This window comes from Papaver somniferum, chromosome 1, assembly GCF_003573695.1.
Source record: "Papaver somniferum cultivar HN1 chromosome 1, ASM357369v1, whole genome shotgun sequence".
Lineage (NCBI taxonomy): Eukaryota > Viridiplantae > Streptophyta > Magnoliopsida > Ranunculales > Papaveraceae > Papaver > Papaver somniferum.
In genome coordinates, this window is record NC_039358.1 from 216,411,898 (window position 1) to 216,433,600 (window position 21,703).

Here is a 21,703-nt window from a genome sequence, read left to right on the forward strand (position 1 = left end):
CGAGTAAACTGAGAACTCTTCCCGCCTTTTTTCAGAAATTCAAACGAAGAGGATGACCTCCCCTCATCCAGTTCTGGTGTGCCAATAGTAGATGCTATGGGGTTGTCCCTTATGAACTGAGGTGCCCCTTATCCATTTGGAGGGGTGCCTTTATCATTTCCCTTGATAAAAATAACACTTCTTCGGGGTGCTTCCGACATATTTCCCGGGGGTCTTTAACACATCCTTTGGGTGTTTTTAATAATTCCTCACAGGGAGTGAAAATACCACTTTTCAAGCCAATTTCTTCGCAAAAGCTTATTTCTCCAAAAACACCTACAAAGACAAAAAAAAACCATAATAAATACAAAATCGAGCACTAAATATATATAATTGAGATCATATCAGAGTCGACATAAATGTGTCTATCAATCTCTAACATTAATATGCCAGATTTAGATGAATTTGACGATCCTGCTAGTACTGTTGTAACGGTCGAGTAACTGCTCTTGTCTTGAGTCAGTTATACTCGTTTTTCTGTTAAAAAAAAAGAAAAATCATTTCTTTATTGATTTTGGATAATTAAAGGGCAAACAGGATTCACACACTAAAAGAAGCATTACTTAATGATCAGCAAAGTGATTTTATTTCTGGTTTCTTGGAAATGGGATGGAAATCAGTACTGATCAGCCGAGGAAAAGGAAATCTCTCATTTAAGTTAACCCTTTTCAAATGTCACTTAAAAAAATCTTGGGAAATCAGAATGATATCGAACAACTTAGATGACATATTTTTATTGAACCGAAGGATAAGTGCTTCCACAGTGAAATCAAATAAAACAAACCTCGCATGTGCTATGCACATTAGATCATTAATTACTTATACATATTGTGGTAAATCCATTTATTTAGTCTTTGCCATCACACAAACACCAGATCCAACACTGAAATCGCCCCCCACTGCATATCAATAGGTCAACCCATAGGCGATTCACTTATTCAGGTTTATTGCAAAGATGGGTGTTCAAGTCCTCGATATTCTTTTGCAAGAAAGCCAAATAATTGATAGGAACAGGAGAATCCTCGTTAAGCTTCTCATAATCGATAGTCCAACTCACAGTACACCCCTTTCCATCCGCCTTTGGGTTAACATCTAGAATTGCATCGAACTTCTTGTAATCTTTCAACACGTCTCCTCCGACCGCACTGTGACATATCGTCATTGTTTCATCGTCGAATGTTGTTTTCTCTTTAACAACCAGTGTTTGACCCTCTGCATATAGACAAACATAATACACACAAGTGAAATAGTTATGAGCTTAAGTCAATAAATGTAGTTACTTGATATATGATTAAAAGAGCAAGCAGAAGTTAATTAATTGTGTGAATTTCTTGTGCTTCCGGTCGGTGCTTGTACATACCATGAACATAATCCCATTCCTTGATACAGCCAGAAGTAAGCCCATGTCCCTCGACAACCTTGACACCAGTGTACTGATGTGGTACCGCGTTTGGCATGTCTTCGTGGTGCTTCCAAATTTCGTAGTAATGGTGAGCTTCACAGTTAACCTCCGATATGGTTATGAGCTTCCCGATCAGACCTGAAATGGTATGGTGATGAGCCATTGATGATAATTGCTATTGCTTTTTTTCTAGATATTGGCAGAACTATGAAAGACTGATTTTTGACGAATTGGATCCTAGTTAAGTGAGTTTATATAGAAACTACAGGCATGGTCCGCATGGATGAATTGATTAAAGGCTGATGGCATAATGACAAGGATTATATTTCTTTACATATTTTTACAACATTATGAATAATGATGGGACTGTAGTGGTTTAACAACTCCATAATTGGAAAACAGCAGCGATTTGTTGGACCATTTGGAAAACACGAAATGCCATAATCTTTGAAGATGCTACTGCTACTGCCAACGATGTCATTAAACAAGTGAAAATTCAGTTTTTCTTCTGGTGTTCGAAGTCAGATGATCTTAGGGATTTATCTTTAAACGATGCACTCCTAAACTAGGACTCCTCCTTTATTTTTTAGTTATATTTGGGTTTTCTTTAATCTTTGTGTGTAGCAAGGGTTTGTCGGTTTAGGATCTTCTTGTCCTGTTTGGGTTGTAAGCTCGTTGGAGCCTTTTTTGCTTACCCCTGGTAGGCGTTCTTCAATAAAATTTTTACTTTTGCTGATCAGAACAAAATAAAATAATTGGAGTTGAATTTTACATCTTATATAAATAATATAATCAATAATTCTAAATGAGGCTACACTACACTAATTATTTTTTCAAGATTTGGATTTACTTTGTCCCATACGAAAGGCTCTGCAAAATGAGTTGCAGATGTTTATATTACATTACATGGACTCATAGTGAAAAAATTCTCACAAATGGCTCATAGTTAGGCCTGCACACGGTTCGGTTCGGTGCAGTTAGTTGTGAAACCGTTCAACTAACCGTTTATAGTACGGTTAGCACATTTAAAACCGTAACCGAACTAAAAACTGAACCGACTATGTTTGGTTATTTTTCGGTTCGGTTCGTTTTAACCATAAATTAATCTGTCAGAAATTCTAACAGATTTTGTACCTGCACCTGCACCTGTACAGTGTACTTCCATTCCATACTTAAGAAATAACAGCTTACCATACTTAATAGATTAAACATATCCATTCCATAAGAGTATAAACTCTAAAGATCAAACACACAGTCACACACATAATGAAGTCCAAAAGAAAGGAGTCTAAACTCTAAAGATCAAACACGCACACAATAGTCTTAAAGTTTAACATAAGAAAGTAGCACGAAGAGTCGAAGACAAGTAAAAGACTCCAGAGTCCAGTCCATCCATCCAATTCTCAAGCCAACAATCCCCTTAATCCTCATCCTTGCCCAAAATGTCTGCAAAGAGAAAAAATCAAAAGTCAGATCAAAATGCTTCACATCATGGGTAATGTACTTCAAGTGTCTACAACTAGTACACCACACAGCTTGAAACTCCAAGTTCAAAAAGGACAGGGAATACAAAAAGTAACATAAAAAGGACAGGGATTACAAAAGTAACATAAAAAGGACCAGCACCCACAAACACTACACCACACAACTTGAAGAATCAACCACTTTCTTTTTAATCTTCATATGCAATCCCTAAGCAATTACATAATCATAGATAATGAAACTGAGTGCAACTGACTGCAAGTTTGCAACTCCACTAACCATAAATCATGATATGCAAAAGAAATGACAACTATAGAAATTTTAAGTTAAATAAGAAGTCAATCATGATATGTAAAATGTGGCTGCATTCATTCAAGTGAAACTCTAAATGGATTCATTCAAGTGACAAACAGTTCTAACTGGATTCATTCAACTATAGAAATTTTAAGTCAAATAAGAAGAGAAGCGATTCCATTACCTTCTTCAATGCTGGCATTGTCATCTGGTACATAGTCACATATGAAATCAAGAGAGATAGGTTTCTGCAACCAGCTTTGCGTACAGAGAAGTGCTTCAACTGTCCTGGCAGATAGCGAGCTTCTCCATGGAGTAAGAATGCGCTTCCCGGTACTGAATGCAATCTAACCTGCATGTATTCATCTCTAACTGTTGCTCTAGTCCAATTAATGACACTGGTTTGAAGATACTCGATCGCCACATTATTTGCACTGACATTGTCCAAAGTCACACCAAAAAGATCTTCTAACCCCAATCCAACAAACATTATTTGCAATGACATTGAATCTAGGCTCTAAATGTTCATTGTATCTTCTAAACCCTTCTCCTTCTACAATTCTAAATGGCAGTTCATATATTATGACAAACTTAACCAATCTCCTTCTACACATATCCTTGTCATAGCTAACAACAACCAATTGGGATGACTGTCCTGGTCTTGGTGGTGGAAACAATAAACTTTGTTGACCCTTCAGCTTCTTGTTTGGATTCACAGGACATGTGCCTAAATGTGTCTTCATGCTGGAGGTGCCATTTCCTCGACTATCTACTTGCAACTTCTTCTTGCAGTGCTTACAATGTGCTTGTTTGTCATTGAGCCTTGTAAAATCATTCCATACTTTCGACCTTACTTTTCCCTTCTTCTTTGGTTCAGTTTCAGCTGCAGGGTCCTGTGTAGCCTGCTGAGTTTCTTGTGTAGCATCAACTTCAGGTGTTGGTGTTGGAGAAGCTGTCACTTGAGGAGACTCAGCTGCAGGGGATTGAGAGGCTGGAGATGCACCTTCCATGTTGCAGCTCGATAATGAAATTGAACTTGATCCAAGCATTACCACCTGCAACAAACATCATTTCTAACATTTAGTTCAAGAAGCAAGAATACAAGCACACATATCACTACTCAAGAAGATAAGGAAGAACAAAAGATTCTACTTAAGCTCAGGCAACAATTTAGGAATCAATCAGCATTACAATCATGGATTTCATCATCAAACCCTAGCCACTAAACTAATCAGCATTATAATTTGTAACTCTAACAACTCAGTTACCAAAATCTCACTTCACAGTATTACACAAATACTTCCAACAACAATTTCTCAAAGAGTAATTCATGTAACAACAATACCTCATAGATTTAAATACCCATTAAAACCCTTTTGCTCATAGATTCATAGTCACAGACTCACAGATCATAAATCACTTCAAGGGTTTTACATCAAAAAAACCTTTTTCATAATCAACACTGAAGATTGAACTCAAATCAAACAGAACAAGTCAAGTGAAGGGTTTTACCTGTTTGATCTGACAATACTCTTTTAATGAAGAACTCCAGCTGCTGGTAATTCAATACTCTTCAAGTTCTGAGTACATAAAACCAAAAAAACAAAATAAATAATTATAACCCTAAATTGATTGATAAACAATAAATCGATTGACTTACCAAATCGATTGATTAGACAGATTTCAAACCATCTCGAGTATCAAAAGAAACCCTAAAATAAAAAAAAACCCTAAAAATTGATAAAAAAAAATCAATCAAAGAGAAAACAACTTACTAGATCATAGAGGTGGTGGTGCTCTTAAGTCTTGAATCTTGATGGAGGTGGAGGAGGCGAATCAGGCGATTATATGCAAGAAGAGAAGATTCTTGTAATGGAGGCGACTGGAGAGAAACGGAGTCGGAGAGGAAGAGAAGAAGAAATGAAATGGCTGTAGAAATAGTTTAAGGTTTCCAGTTTTTATACTCTAGGGTTACCCGATTTTAGACGGCTAGGATTAATCCTGATAGAAATAAATCAACAGCCTATAATAATCGGTTATCGGTTCGGTTAAGGGTACGGTTAGTAATGGAACCGATACCCGAACCGAACATCCAATGGTTACCAAAATTAAAACCGACACCGACCGTTGGATTATCGGTTCGGTGCGGTTAGTGCGGTTATCGGTTCGGTTCGGTTCTGTGCAGGCCTACTCATAGTTGCAGCCTTGCAGGTGAGTGCTAATGGTCTATTTACCCAAAAATATAGGACCACATTTTGATTATCGTTGTTTTAACACCTAATACCATATAGAAGTTGGCCTAATACAACGCTTTCCCTGTCAAAAAAAGAGCAGCACTTTCCTCAGTCCGGTGGTTGATGGATTTTACGGCAGAGACTGAACGTGTGTGACTGGAATCCGGCCGATAGAATATTAATGCGTATCTATATAGATTAGACATTTTTTAATCAGCAACGACAAAAGAATTAATTGCATTAAAACGAGCTAACAACATCGTGATACATTACAACTCACCAACTAAAATTAAGATATATGGGACAGTCCAATAATTTAGAAGAAGTAAAGAAAAGCTGCTGTAAATTTGCAGAAATCTTTTATCCATGGATCCTTATTTTCACAATAAGACGAATCATTGAGGAAAAGGTCATTACCGACACTACTTGGACATCGTGATACATGCGCGCATATAGATATACTGAGGTGGATGAAGACTCGCTCACCATGATACACGAACATACAATTATATCCTAACACGTAAATTGGACTAGTAAATATGGGTCCATACAATTACATCCAAACAGTGAAGTTGGTGTAAAGAGGTTGAATCAAATGAATGCATCAATAAAAGTGGTGTTGGAAATATGGGAATGAAAAAATCAGTTGTGGTGGAAAAGCATCACTGAAAAGCTTGGGTTCAGTGGCTTACAGCGGATGCCTAATGGAGTCAAAACTAGACTAGACATGGTAAATCTTGTTGGAGAACAATTGTCAAAAGTTACCAATTGGTTAAAAAGAACTGCACCATCTCTATCCATTCTGGCACCAAATCTCTTCTTTGGTTGGATGCACGTATAGATATTGGATAGAAACTTACTCGTCGTGATACGTGAGACACACATCATAACACGTCAATCTCAATAGTGGTCCATGTTTAAAGATATGTATTCTTCTTAAACAAAATAAGAAGAGCAGCTACAGTTCCAGTTTCCAAGTTCTAAAAGATGGTTGCTACAAGGGAAGAGACTAAGAGCAACCGCAGTGGTGCGATCAAAATCAAAGACTAAAGAATAAAAAAAACACCAAATTTTGAGTTTAGTCCGTGTTGTAACGTTACGGTGGTGGACTATATATAATCGAGCGAACATATAATGTGAGCCTATATGTGAAGCGGACATATAATGTATGCCTGATGGGTAGCCAGCGAAGATATAATGTGAGCCATACACAGCAACTCATGGAACGGGGACTATACAACCGCCCCACATGAAACATACATTATGTGTTTTCCCGTTAACAAGCGTACATTTTAAGTTCGCTCGACTATATTTGGGTTTGGTCTTGGTTCCAAACCAAATATAGTCTAAGATTTGGTTATAATCAGGTTTTTGCTCTTTAGTCCGTCCCACCGCGTTTCGTTGCTAGATCATATTTATGAGTTCGATAGCCCACTATGGTTGCTCTAACGCACCAAGCAAATTAATGCAATGACTCGACAGGTGTGATGGAGGCACCAACATGTCATTTAATAGGAGTATTGCTTAAAAAGATCACAATGAATTGAATTAATTTTCTTCCTTACATATTTTGCTGTCAATGAAAGATTTTGTGACCAGAAAAGATTATGTGAGATAGTAGTAAAATACTTCCATTATTGGAATTGGGATACATACCTTATAACTAAATCAAGAAATCGTAGGTAATCTCGTGATAATATTTTTTCTAGTTCACCAAAGTTTGAATTTTTCCTTCAGTTTGACTTGGGAAGTTAGATAAATTAGAATAGTGAGGCAAAGCAAATCAAAAATAGAGACCTTTAGGACATTTTTGTAACTATGGATGAGATTATCAAACTTGAAGCAGTATAATGGGGTAACTACTACTTACGTACAGACAGACGTACGTAGTTGAACAGTCGGTATCAAATTGTCAAAGGATCGCTAGAAGAGGTGATTAAATTACATGTTTCTAACGGTCACAACAAAGATAGAGACTTGGCCAAGAATATTTGGCAGTAGAATTTTTTTTTCAATCTGGCAGTTAATTCTACGGCAGACGTCACTGTATGCGTATGACCAATTTTTTGGCACTGAATGCGGATCCATACAAGTCATTCCGACACTTTCATGCATCGTGATGAATCATTCTAACAGAAGCATCATTCATTGAAGAACAGGTCATTCGGACACTTGCACATCGCAGGCGACAGATGCACATGTACTGGATAGAGACTTCCTCATCGTGATATAAATGCATATATCAATATAGTATGTGATAGAGATTGGGAATACAAATACAATGATAAAATTGGCAAGTTGTGTACATTTGGGTATGGATCATCCATGTCCAGAGGTAAGTGTTTCTCTTGCTTAAATTAAGAAGGGTCCATGTTCTAAAAATAGATAGCCAACTAACTACGGTTAGCATGTCAGTTTGGAGTTTGACTTCGAGTACTCAGTACTCGCACCGACATCTTAGAGCTTTACATTCAGTTCTAAGTCCACACATCTAAGGTGGCCAATTGAGATTTCGGTTGCTTCAGAAGATCATCTATCCATTTTTCTTGATGATCTAGTAAATGAATTTACATACTTACCACGACGTGACTTACTTTGCTAAGAGATTTGATTTAGCGCTCACTCTTCATGAGTACTTGCTTACCCATGACTTTGCGGTGTTTACATCTCTTGCAGCATGAATATACTACAAAAAAATCTAAATCCGGAGAATGATTTGCTGTTCAGGTCTCGAGGTACCAAGTTGGTCATTGGATCTCATATTTGTCCGTTCATGGTTTTATGTCCTTTATCTAATAAAAATCTAACTTAACCAAAGCCGATTGGCCGGTTAGTCAGCATTTTTGTACATTATGGCTCACGACGAGGGTTTTTAATAAAAACGGATATAGATCAGAAGCAACTCGGATGACTTCAACTCGGATGACTTCGGTTTATATGTATACGCCTTTAGTTTATAATTGGCTTTTCTTAAATGTAATCCATGATTTTATTATATTGATAACCCATGAGACTAAGTCAATCGATTTGACCTACAAATCAAATTTGACCTTTTATCATTATTATCCATAGCTCACAAATTAGGCTTTATACAAGTAGAAGGATAACTCGTGATTCTTTATCACAATTGTATTCTGAATCCTGATTAATATCAAAGTTTAGCAGCACGATTTTTGATTTCTTTTGTAGAAACAATTTATGATATGCATGTAGTTAGGAAACTAAAACTAAAGGAGTTTCATCGATCTAGCTACAAGAATTTTTGGACCTAACTATACATACAATATACCCTAATTCATTTACAATTTATCGCCATGTTTTCATTGGTTTATGGAATATCAAAGTTCAGAGTTTCCGCATTTTGCTTTCATGGTTTTGCAGTATGATGACCCTTTCCGATTCATCGGGAAGTTCACCATTGTTGATTCCCCATCAAGATTTTTTGCTTTGATCCCTTTTTTTAAAGTGTTTTTGCCAATTTTAATTATGTTACTAATGAGGCTTTTTCTTCCTTGTCCATGATTCTGTTTATCAATCCTACCCTACTGTGAATTATTAAGAAGTGGTGGTGGTGGAGATATATTAAAGTCAACGGACATCCAACTCAAAACCATTTGACAATGAGTGGAGAGGTCCTAATAAATTATAAACCGCAGGATCTTAAATAACCCAATCATGTGGGACTAATAATCCCAACACGCCCCTCACGTGTAGCCTCGGAGGGTCTTACAAACATGTGGACAATTTAATCGGGTGACGCGGAGTAAAGGTGCGGTCAACTGGCTCGACACAAATAGCCTGCTCTGATACCATATTAAAGTCTGCGGGCATCCAACTCAAAACCAATTGACAATGAGTGGAGAGGCCCTAATAAATTATAAACCCCAGGATCTTAAATAACCCAACCATACGGGACTAATAATCTCAACAAGATATAACAGTACTCTTGACTATCAAGCTGGGGTTTGCAGGAATTTATATGCGAAGAGAAAAAGTAAACAATGAAAATCGTGGGATTTTCTTGAAAGGAAAGAAGAGGTTATCTCCTTTTGCCATGCAACCAAGCTTCTCTACTGCAAAAAACAAACAGTATATAGAGAGAATAATTTCAATCAGTGGAAGCCATGCATGAAAAAATCAAAAAGCAAAAACTAAGAAAAGAAAGAAAGAAAGAATTGAAAAAACGTTCCAGGATATATTAACGCGTCTTCATGGGAAACTACCGACGAAGGAGTTGGATAGCATCTTCATGGGAAACTAATGAAGAAGGAGTTGGATCAGCATTCAACATATCCAAATTAAATTTTATAGGCTATAGATAATAACGATGAAAGGTCAAATTAGATTCTTAGGTCAATTCAGCTGACTAAGTCACATGGGCTATTGTTAATAAAACAGTGGGCTATGTTTAAGAAAAGCCTTATAATTATACGCCTTTAGACAGATAGGTTGGATAAGTTCTGAATAAAACAAAACGAAAAAAGATACAGGTGCTTACATAGTCTTTAGACATGAGGTACTGTCGTATATTCGCCCATATACTCATTACAATACCACAGGACACCATAAACGTATAAATGGATCGCCTGTTGAATGTGTATCAGTCAATAGTATCCACGGAAATTTATTCAGAAGCGCCCAAATATGTGTTCAAGTCTTCGATGCACAGACATAATACACACACAAATAGGTTATAAACGTACGAAATAAATGTGAAGTTTGTTGGGTGCAATAATCAAAAATAAATAAAAAATCAAATAAGCGAAAATTATTGATACTTAGCTCCTTTATAATGGAAGTGATTGATTGACGAAACGAACGAGCTTCCAATATCTCCACAATAGCAACAAGACAAAACGAAAGTTAGTGAGTCACGTGTTCAACACGCTGCCCTTAAGACATTAACGCCCGGCTACACTCAAGAGTGATGCTATAGTCCTCACAGGACGGATATCTCCAAGATAAAACACCCTATTACACCTACTACTAATATATGTAGTAGATGCTCAACTTGAGCTTGGAAAATCCGAAAAAACATTTAAGGAAAATCGTGAACGTTAAAGAAAACAATATAAAGTATTTTTCCCTTGGGGTCTCTCTAAAAATTGGAGAAACCTCTTTCCCATAGATTTTTACAAAAGTAGTGATTTTCTTTATATAATGGAATAATACAACTTAAAAAGATGAACTCCCCGATGTGGGACTAAAAAACTTATGTAGTCTCTTAAAACAACTAAAAAATGAAAACTCCACGGTGTGGGACTAATAAGTTTTTCATTCACAAAAGAAAACAATAAATTATAATTTTTATTAAAACTTTAAAAATCATATTTTATAAAAAAAAATTTATAATATTATTGGATAGATATTATTACATGAAACTAGTTGGAAGCCTAACAAGCTAAGCTCCAACGACATACTATTACATTAATTGAACAGGTTGTTGTGCTAACCTATCAGCGAGCCTCATGGGTAACCTAGCCAAGGGAGCCGAAACGACGGGAGGGGGATGAGATTGTGTCACAACGGGGGCAAACTAACACTACCTTCCATGTTAATTCCTGCAATATTACTCCATTGGGGACTCGAACCTGGGACCTCCTGGAGCGCATTAAATTTTGGGGAACGGGGATGACCAGCTGAGCTAGGGGCCCGTTATGAATGAAAACTCATAAAACACGAAAACACAGATAGATCTTGGTAAATCAACAACCCAATCTCACGATCCGAACTGACTGAACAGACAGACATATCGTGCATCTTTAAGTCATACTATCCATTCTAACGTCATCTCCCTCACACAACAGTGTGTTGACCCCAGGGTCATACTATGGATCGCAAAAATCATATAGTATAGAGAGATTTAATCTTTAATTCCTCACAAGTGAGACTAAAGTTTCCTTTCACCAAAGTGAAAAAGCATGAACTAATGAACCCTTAGTGACCCTTAGGTCCTAAGTTCCAGTAATACCAAAACCATCAAAACGAAAATCACATAAAAAGCGAAGGAAATATCATTTTAGGCAGAGGTGTCCATGAGGTCTTGAAGCTTTGCTTAGTGAGATATTACCGGAATTACTTGCTAGAGACAGTGAACTATGTCTTGAACTGCTAGCGTTTTATTAATTCGTGATAACGATCACGGATGATATCTCCAAGGTTGCTGCCAAGCTCGTGCCGTTTTGTCCAATTTGGCCCTGGACATATCCTGTTTCTCAGAATGCTCTAGAGAATCAAAGCTCATATTCTCATAGGAAGCGGCTCCACCTCCTCATTAAGATAGGTGAGTTTCCATAAAGAGTGTTACTGCTACACCCCACTTCAATCTTAAATTGAAACTATAGAACTCATTAAAACTTCTTAAAAGTCATCCTTCACATGCAGTCACACTATCACGTCAACACCATAGGGAAGGGACAGAGAATGAAATTCTCTGATAGTGTTTACCTTTACCCACCACAAATTAGTTGTCTCATTCGAAACCTTGATCTTGGGATCTCCAGTCAGCAAGGCTGAGTATCCTTCATGGAAAGTTTAATTTATGAGCTTAAGCCTTATCCCCCTCGATGCATTTTTTAACTATCTCTTTGTACAAACCTTTCGTCAAAGGTTGTGCGATATTCTCCTTGGAATTTATCCAATCAATGGAAATAACGCCAATTGAGATTAGTTATTTTTAGCTTTAGCTATTATATCTTGGCTAACACAATGTATAGATATAGCTGGCAAAGGCCTATGCCAGAGAGGAATGTCTTCAAAAAGCATCTTAGGCACTCGGCCCTGTCTCGTGCTTTATCTAACGCAATACTCTCAGATTCCATAATGAATTGTGCAATATAAGTATTTTTGGAAATCTTCCAAAAATAAACCCTCCTGCTAGAGTGAAAACATATCCACTCGTAGACTTAGACTCCTCTGAGTCAACTATCCAGTTCACATCATAAAGTCCCTCAAAGACAACAAGATACCTTTCATAAATCCAACAAAAGTTCATAGAGTATTTTAGGTACCATAATACTCTACCCAATCCATCCAAATTCTCTTGCTCTGGACTACAAGTATATCTACTTAACTTACTCAGAATATAGGCAATGTCCGGACTCTTACAATTCGTTAAATTCATCAGACATCCTATAACTCTTGAGTATTCAAGTTAAGATACTCCATTACCCTTATTTTTTCTCGAGTCTACAATAAGAATCGTATGGAGTTTACGCAGGCTTACAATCAGGATGATTGTATCTCATAAGCACAAATTCAACATAATGAGAATGACTAAGACTATAAATGTTTGATTATCTTCTAATCCTCATCCCTAAGATTACATCAAAAGGGCCTAAGTCTTTCAAGTCAACGTCTTTATTCAGTGCATGTTTTTAGTGGAATTAATCACATCTATGTGTATCAAGTATAAGCATATCATCAACATACAATCATAAAATCACACAGGCATCCTTAACAAGTTACTTATAAATATACTTGACAGATTCATTAACTTAAATCCACTACACATTATCACATGATAAAATTTTCCATGTCACTTTTTACGTGCTTATTTTAAAATCCATATAAAGATTTGTTCAACTTACAAACTTTATCTTCATAACCTTTCACTACAAAGTCCTCATCAGGTTGGTCTATGTAAATTTCTTTATCTAATTCACCGTTTTAGAAAAGATGTCTTAACATCCATATGATGTATCTCCAATTTGTTTATGGAAGCAATATCAATTAGCATCTTAACAAAAGTAATTCTCGTCACAAGTGAATACGAATCAAGAAAATGTAGACCTTCTTTTAGTTTATAGCCTTTAGCTACCAACTTAGCCTAATATTTTCCCACAGTTCCATCTACCTAACGTTTCCTCTTAAAGACTCATTTAGATCCCATGGTCTTACTCCCTGGAGGTAAACTAGCAAGCTCCCAAGTCTGGTTCCGACGGACTGAGTCCATTTCACTAAATGAAGCTTCTTACCAGAATGGGGTTTTCAGTAGATGTCAAGGCTTCTTTACAAGTCCAGGGATCAGACTAAGCTAGGCATGTTATGAATCGTAAGAAGTCTCAAGTCTAATTGTTTTACTTCTCTTAAGCTCAACCTCAACTTCATATTCCTTTAAGATAAGTTCTGACTATTTGAAATTATATCTAGGGGATCAACATCACATCTCTAATGAGGTACAATATTAAGAATAAACATGTTCAAAGAACTCAGCATCCCTAGATTCCGTAATAATATTCACACCAAAGTCTGAAAAATCAGAACACACAACCAAAAATCTATATGTAGAAGTATACGACATACCCTATATGAAGACAGAATCAACATTTTTGGTTTCAAACTAGTTCTTTTTGGAAGAGGAATTACAATCTTAGTCAAACACCCCCACACTTTGACACATTCATAAGAAGGTCATCTACCTTTCCATAAATCATATGGAGTTTCATCTGATCCTTAAAAGGGTACTCTATTCAGGATATACTAGTTAAGAGGACTACCTTCCCCCATAAGGCCGCATGTAATCCTGAACTAATCAACATGACAATTGTCATCTCCTTAAGGATACAGTTGTTAAGTTCAAGGCTTCTAATTGGTTTTCAACTTCAAGTTTATACATCTTAAGGCTTCTAAGGCATCATCCTTATCCATTAGCAAGTATACAAGATAGTACCTCGTACAATCTTCAACAAAAGTTATGAACCATCTTTTACCATAGTGGTTTTGGGTTGAACTCATGTCAACTAGGCCTAACTGAATTAATTCTAAGGGCTTAGAATTACTCGGAACATTTGTGCTAAAAGATTTTATAGAATATTTTGATTCTACACAGATTTCACTTTTGTGTTCAAAATCCAAACTAAATTTGGGTACACATGCTATGCTGGCCAGTTTAAGCATTGACTTAAAAGTTTACGGTTCCAAGTGTACCACGCAAAACATTCAATCACACAAAGAAAGCACAAGAATCAACTATGTTCTCTTCATCAGTTTTCCCGTGAAGCTTATATAGACCCAAAGTCCTATAACTCTTGCCTAAAAAATCACTGCCTAGTTACAACAAGTTTTCCAGATTCAATTAAAAATTTAAATGTCTTACCATCTATAACAGAACAAGATACAAGATTCTTGCATATGCTCGGAACATGAAAACTTCATTCAATGTGAGAATATTACAGATATGAGCTTCTGCTCGACCTTTTCCTTTTATGCAACCTCTGTTGCAGATGAGTTACTCAAAAAGAGTTTCTCGACATCCCCTATCCTCTGATAGGAGGTGAACAGGTCTCTCACATTGGTTATTAAAATAACTTCCGACATCATGTCACTAAACTCGTTTTAGTTTGTTTCAACTAAATTAGCATTAACTTTCTAATTATTAAGGTTTTTATGTTGTCTACAATTTATTGCCGCGTGGCCAGGAATTTTACAAACATAACAATCACACTTAATTAAAGTAATGCCAGATTTAGTTTTACGAAACATACCTTTCTTCTGAAGACTACGCTTAGAGTTGTTTGATGTTCTCGCCTTTGTCAGCTTTGGAAGACTTATGTTCATCCACAGGCTCCTGGTATCCATGTCCCTTTCCAATTTCATGTCATAATCTTCGTTTATACTTTGACCACGGACACGGTAATTTCCAAATCACCTAATACACCACATCTCACAAACCTTAGTTCCGAATCGGAAAATAAAATATGAGTTTTGAAGATAACGTCTATATCTACAAACTTCTTTTGAATCACCATATCAAAAAACTCATGATTACCCCATAAAAACTACTTTAATTAACAACAAATTTCTTCTCGTCAGAATTTTTCAGAAACGTTTCTCTGTTTTGTAAAATATCAAAAAAAATACTTTTACAACTCCAAAAATTATGAAATTTTATGTGGGTAACTATCACGATGTCTACTACATTAGATCTAAAGGGTTCATCGAAATTCCTTCTAGGTTAAGAGATAAATTCAAAACTCTACAGCTGACCAAAAATTCGTTTTTTGTTTTTCACTTCACAATTAACTTCCATGATTATTACAAATATTAATGTCTTAAGATTGTTGGGTGCAATAATCAAAAACAAAGAAAAAATCAAATAAGCAAAAGTTATTGATACTTAGCTCCTTTATAATGGAAGTGATCGATTGACGAAACGAACGAGCTTCCCATATCTCCACAGGAAAAACTTTGGAAAAACAGAGTGAGTCAGTGATCAACACACTGCCCTTAAGACATTAGCGCCCGGCTACACTCAAGAGTGATGCTATAGCCCTCACAGGACGAATATCTCCAAGATAAAACACCCTATTACACCTACTACTAGCATATGTAGTAGATGCTCAATTTGAGCTTGGCAACTCCGAAAAAACACTTAAGGAAAATCGTGAACGTTAAAGAAAACAATATGAAGTATTTTTCCTCTGGGGGCCTCTTTAAAAATTGGAGAAACCTCTTTCCCATAGATTTTTGCAAAAGTAGTGAATTTCTTTATATAATGTAATAATACAACTTAAAAAGATGAACTCCCCGATGTGAGACTAAAAAGCTTATATTCTCTAAAACAACTAAAAAATGGAAACTCCACGGTGTGGGACTAATAAGTTTTTCATTCACAAAAGAAAATAATAAATTATAATTTTTATTAAAACCTTAAAAATCATATTTTATTAATCATTTTCGAACAAAGTTCACAATATGAAAAGAGAGTTAAAAGATCATCTGAGTTTAATCAATCTTGCACAATTTTTGCCTGTTAATAGTTCAGGTTGATCCAACAACAGTTGACCAGTTGACTTGACCAATGCTGATCCCGATAGACTAGTTGACCATCGACACTTTAGGCTGGAAATGATATTGGAAACAACTTTTTTTTTATTCATAATAGAAATCACACACACAAGTTGGGTACACAGAAAAATCACACACAAGTTGGGTACACATAAATCACAGAAATCCACGTATGATTGTGGTAAATCCACGCACTGACGGACCTACAGCTGGGCTAACCTGGGCTTTAGCCCAGGTAGCCATCATAGTCCAACAGTCTAAAAAAGTGAAATGCTTTGGTCTACCAAGGCTATTTGCCCAGACTGGGAAAACAACGAAGACTTCTTGGGTCCGTCCCTGAATCCATGTACTCATTATTATTACATGCACACACAAGTTACCAAGGCTATTAGCCCAGACTGGGAAAAGAACGAAGACTTCTTGGGTCCGTCCCTGAATCCATGTACTCATTATTATTACATGCACACACAAGTTCCATACGCAGAGAAATCACCGAAATCGATCGACTGGAACATATATCGACCGCGGTGGATGTATACCGGCAATATAATTTATTCGGAAGCGCAAAGGTGAGTGTTCAAGTCCTCGATTTGAAACTGGAAGAATTGCAAATAATCAATGGGAACTGGATAATCCTCGTTAAGTTTCTCATATTCGATAGTCCAACTCACAATACTCCCTTGTCCATTAGCCTTTGGGTTAACTACAAGAGTTGCGTCAAACTTCTTGTTATTTTTCATCACGTCTCCTCCAATGGCACCATGATGTATCGTCCTTGTTTCATCATTATATGTTGTTTTCTCATGGACATGCATCTCTTTACCCCCTGCGGTGATTAACATGAGAATATGAGATACACACGGTAATAGTTATAAATATGTAAGAAGTGAATATGAAAAGCAAGTACAAAAATCATTTTTATTTAATAACTGTGTGCAACTTCTGTGCTTTGAATCATAATATACACATACCAACAGTATAATTCCATTGCTTGACACAACCCGAAGTAATTCCATGTCCTTGGATAACTTTGACTTCAGAAATATGCTGGGTTACGTTAGGAACCTCTTCATGGTGCTTCCAAATTTTGTAATATTCTTCAGCATTACAGTTAACCTCCGACTCGGTCACAAGCTTGCCAACTAAACCTGAAATGGTATGATGATGAGCCATTTATGATGATTGCTATAGATTATTGCCTTAAGTATATAGGAAGTTTGCAAAACAATGAATGAGATTCAACTGATTTTGATGAATGTGATCTTAGACGAATTAGGTTTATATAGAAAATTAGTGTGGATGCATTGGTTAAAGGCTGATGACATGCTGAGCTGTATTCAGTTTCTTTATACTGTATATTCTTCCATTTTCAACATTATCAAAGATCCCATGACAAGATAAGACTTTGGGAGATAGTAGTTGGTTATATTATCAAATATAGCAAGCCTTGCAAAAACCCAAAAACCAAGAGAGATTTTTAGGGTAAGTTCTACACATGGTCGATATCAAAGAGTCAAGGGGACAGGAGGTGGGTAATCTACATGTTGTTTCTAGCTTTCTAGAGAAAGGTACATTCATTGGTTAATCACACGTTAATCAACCCCATTGCAGGGCCATCATATCACTAATTCAAAAATAAGCCTTGATATCTTGCCAGATAGACTACAGCACTTTCCCGATCAAGAAAGTAAGCAAGGTTACTTCCTCAACCTGGCAGTACATTTATTGGCTGAGCGGCCCGAGACTGAACGACGTGGGTGACCATTCCCGATTTCCGATACAACATTTAATGCCCATACTTTTTAAGACATTGTTTAGATCATTATCAGCCAAGATAGGATAACGGAAATTGCATCATCCCATATACTGGGATATTTAAAATATAAACTATAGAGAACAACCAAATTAGAGGGGTGAAGAAGTTTAGTTGATGAAAAATTGAAATACTGTTGTAGATTTGCAATAATCTTTCATGACATCCTCACTTCAGCATTAAACAAACTGTTGTTCTTTAATTTGTTGAATCACATCAATAATTATGCTAGCAGGAGCATCATTGAAGAACAGGTCATTCCAACACTTCCACATCGTGATACACAGATATATTGTACTGGATAGAAACCTCCTCATCCTCACAGTAGAATTATATATATGGTGTTGGATAGAGACTTCCTCGTCGTGATACATGGGCGTGGGGCTATTGGAAAACCGTCTCTGTTGATTATTTATGATACTCCTAGTATGATACTAACACGTCAACTTGACAAATGAGTGCATATTTAAAGATGATTGTTTCTCTTGCCTAAACCTCCATGACCGCTTGCACAGTGAAAGGCCGCTGGAGTTTTGGACCTATCACTAGGTCACACCTAAAATAAAAACAAAACAAAGCACACAATTAATCATAGATCAAACTAGTCATGGTACCCTAATTATTGGATTGTTTTACCAAATAGGGAAGTACCCTAACTATAAAACCAAAAAAGTGTCAAATTTAAGAAAAGTCCGTTGCCTCATCAGCAAAATCACTTTGGTAAAAAGAAAGTATAAAATTCTTCTATACACTGTCGAGTAGTGGATACTAGATACATTTCCCTAGTATTACTCCAAGGACAAAAATAAGAGATTCAAAGTATTGCAGCGACCCATAGGCGCAATCCAGCTAGAGATACACAGTCTAGAGCACGAGAAAGAGCCAATATTCACGGTAATGCCCGATATCACCCGATTTTCTAGGAAAAAAAATATGTTTTGTGTGAACATAAAATTTTATCCAATTAATGAAACTCCAATCCAGAGTCATCGAATTATGGAACTACTTTTGATTGAAGTATAAGTTGCTCTAACTTGATGAATTCGATGAAAATGATAATTATAGGTCTGAGATTATGGCTCAGTGGATCTGGAGATATACCAAGAGGAGAGGATGCTTTGTGGAGGAAGATTATTATTCAAGAAACTCATGCAGATTTTCTTCTTCCCCTAACATGGCAGGGACAAGTGGGCTACTATTCCAACTTTTTTACTAGAAATGATAAGTTTTATCGATCTAAGTGGACTCATCATTCTTGGATCTTGTCAGATTCTGTGATTTCTTTTTTTTTTGATAGATAAGTTATTTTTATTCTCGTTGACGAGAGTTTCGAGCTTAAATTACCAGTATTTTCATCCCACAATTTTACCATATCGATATGCAATCTCCGGTTTCTTTAGAACTTAAATATCCAAGATTTCTTAAACTCAACGTTCAGAAGGAAACCAGCGAGTAGGATGTAATGGCTTCATATATAGATTTTAGGAGAGAACTAAATCATGCAGAGAGATCGAAATGCTAGAGCTAAAGCAAGAGAATGGTGCTTTACATTTCCAGGATGATATCGATCTTCTGATGGTATCAATACTACCTACTTCTCTACAAGCATTTTTTTATAACTCTTGCTTTTACTTCTTATCAGCATGCTAATTGATGCGAACAAACTAATATGGAACTCTTTGCTCCCCTTAAGATCTCTTGATATTTTGGCAGCTCTTCATGACTTAATTCCTTCTAGAATTGCGCTATAGCATAGAAGTATTCAACTGGCCTCGATCTAGTTTATGGCTACTACGTAACTCTGAAAATGAATGCTCTTCGCACTATCTTCTTCATTGCTCACTTTCGATCAAATTTTGGAGCTATATTTTGAAGTCATCCGGTATTAATTGGATTATTACATCCAAGAACATTGTTCATTTTTGATCAAAAATAAACTTTTCTTTTGGATCAAAACATTGTTTAATTTGATAATGATCAATTAAGAAGCTTAATAATGAAATGAGTAGAAAGCTTTGACCGTTAACTCCTTCTGGTACTGTAATATTGGTAAATTTGGAAAGAAAGAAATTCCAGTGTTTATGGAGGTAGGTTCAAGGCTGTGGAAAATGTTATGAAGTAGGGGATCATTCATGTTGGAAATTGGCAGGAGATGGCAAATCTAGTTAAGGAAAGGAAAACTCTACAAATTACTTGATTTGTGCACACAGTGAATAATTTAGATGACATATTCAACAACGAAAATAAATAAAACAAACCACGAATGCGCTATGCACATTACATCATTAATTATACATAATGGGATAAATCCATATCTGCACACTCTTAGTTTTTATTATCACACAAACAGCATACACCCAACATTGAAATAATGGGTCACTGGTCACCCATAGATGCTTAATTAACTTGTTCAGCTTCGCAAAGGTGGGTGTTCAAGTCCTCGATATTCTGTTGGAAGAAAGCCAAATAACTGATAGGAACTGGAGAATCCTCGTTAAGCTTCACATAATCAATAGTCCAACTCGCAATACACCCCTTTCCATTAGCCTTTGGCTTAACTGCCAGAGTTGCGTCGAACTTCTTGTAATCATTCAACACGTCTCCTCCAACCGCACTGTGGTGTATAGTCATTGCCTCATCATCGTATGTTGTTGTCTCCTTCACAACTAGTGTTTTACCCTCTGCATACAAAATAATATATACACACAAGTGTGACAGTTTTAAACACAAATCAATTATAACAATACAAATTAGAAGGAGCAAGAATTAAATTTAGAAGTTAATTGTGTGCATATCTTGTGCTCAAATCGGTATAAGTACGTACCATGAATATAATCCCATTCCTTGATACAGCCGGAAGTGATTCCATGTCCCTCGATAACTTTGACAGCAGTGTACTGATGTGGTACAGCGTTTGGAACATCTTCATGATGCTTAAATATTTCGTAATATTTGTGAGCTTCACAGTTAACCTCCGATTCAGTTATAAGCTTCCCAACCAGACCTGAAATGGTGTGATGATGCTCTTCAGCCATATTGATAATAGGTAGTTTGCAAAATAATCAAAGATATTCAGCTGATTTTGATGAATTTGGTCTTACTCGAATGGGCTTATATAGGAGCTAAATCTGGTTGAATTGGTTGAATGCTGATGACAGAATGAGCTGTATTTTTTTCCTTCTTGAAGCACGTATTCTATTTCTTTATGCATATACTTTTTTTATTTAAAATTAAAGATTTTGGGTGAAGATTGTGTGAGATAGCAGTTGACTATATTATCCAGCCTGTTTTGAAAGATAATATAAGCTAAAAATCACTAAATAGCTTAGTGGTACAAATCTTATGGTATACGCCAAGATCCACTGCCCAATCGCCATTAGGAAATTGTAATAACCATAGACACCAGTCACACCATTGTCTAGAGGTATCATGATTGTGAGATAGTAGCTAAGCTCAAAAATATGTTAGCCAGCCGAGTCCCAGTGTCATCATTTTGCAGACTAAAAGGCTATATATGCTCGACAAATGATGCTATAATGATTTTGGAAGACGGTTTATAAATTGGAAAAATGCTACATTATAAAATTAAGAAGGGTGTTTTATCAGTATGACACTATTACTTGGTCAACTGAAAATGTCCCTATTGATCCT

At 36.3% G+C, this 21,703-nt stretch overlaps 3 protein-coding genes across 3 annotated transcripts; all 3 read right to left on the minus strand.

Annotated features, from left to right (window-relative positions):
* Positions 1 to 743: 743 nt before the first annotated feature.
* LOC113315825 (major latex protein 15-like) lies at positions 744 to 1,681 on the minus strand. The gene is made up of 2 exons (XM_026564079.1): positions 1,400 to 1,681; positions 744 to 1,251 (listed from the first exon to the last, which is right to left on the minus strand). The coding sequence occupies exons 1-2, from the start codon at positions 1,602 to 1,604 to the stop codon at positions 974 to 976; spliced, it is 483 nt and encodes a 160-aa protein (XP_026419864.1). The 5' UTR covers positions 1,605 to 1,681; the 3' UTR covers positions 744 to 973.
* A 14,619-nt stretch (positions 1,682 to 16,300) lies between these two features.
* LOC113336793 (major latex protein 15-like) lies at positions 16,301 to 17,476 on the minus strand. The gene is made up of 2 exons (XM_026582470.1): positions 17,211 to 17,476; positions 16,301 to 17,065 (listed from the first exon to the last, which is right to left on the minus strand). The coding sequence occupies exons 1-2, from the start codon at positions 17,410 to 17,412 to the stop codon at positions 16,791 to 16,793; spliced, it is 477 nt and encodes a 158-aa protein (XP_026438255.1). The 5' UTR covers positions 17,413 to 17,476; the 3' UTR covers positions 16,301 to 16,790.
* A 2,741-nt stretch (positions 17,477 to 20,217) lies between these two features.
* On the minus strand, positions 20,218 to 21,150 carry LOC113336800 (major latex protein 15-like). Its single transcript, XM_026582477.1, has 2 exons — positions 20,877 to 21,150; positions 20,218 to 20,733 (listed from the first exon to the last, which is right to left on the minus strand). The coding sequence occupies exons 1-2, from the start codon at positions 21,085 to 21,087 to the stop codon at positions 20,450 to 20,452; spliced, it is 495 nt and encodes a 164-aa protein (XP_026438262.1). The 5' UTR covers positions 21,088 to 21,150; the 3' UTR covers positions 20,218 to 20,449.
* Between the last annotated feature and the right edge of the window lie 553 nt (positions 21,151 to 21,703).

Bases quoted from the DNA above. Each gene is read 5' to 3' on its own strand.
- LOC113336800 (XM_026582477.1), bottom strand. From the start codon at position 21,087: ATGGCTGAAGAGCATCATCACACCATTTCAGGTCTGGTTGGGAAGCTT. The intron at 20,734-20,876 runs GTACGTACTTAT...TTTTGTATGCAG, and splicing joins GGAATGGGATTATATTCATG to AGGGTAAAACACTAGTTGTG.
- LOC113315825 (XM_026564079.1), bottom strand. From the start codon at position 1,604: ATGGCTCATCACCATACCATTTCAGGTCTGATCGGGAAGCTCATAACC. The intron at 1,252-1,399 runs GTATGTACAAGC...GTCTATATGCAG, and splicing joins GGAATGGGATTATGTTCATG to AGGGTCAAACACTGGTTGTT.
- LOC113336793 (XM_026582470.1), bottom strand. From the start codon at position 17,412: ATGGCTCATCATCATACCATTTCAGGTTTAGTTGGCAAGCTTGTGACC. The intron at 17,066-17,210 runs GTATGTGTATAT...TAATCACCGCAG, and splicing joins GCAATGGAATTATACTGTTG to GGGGTAAAGAGATGCATGTC.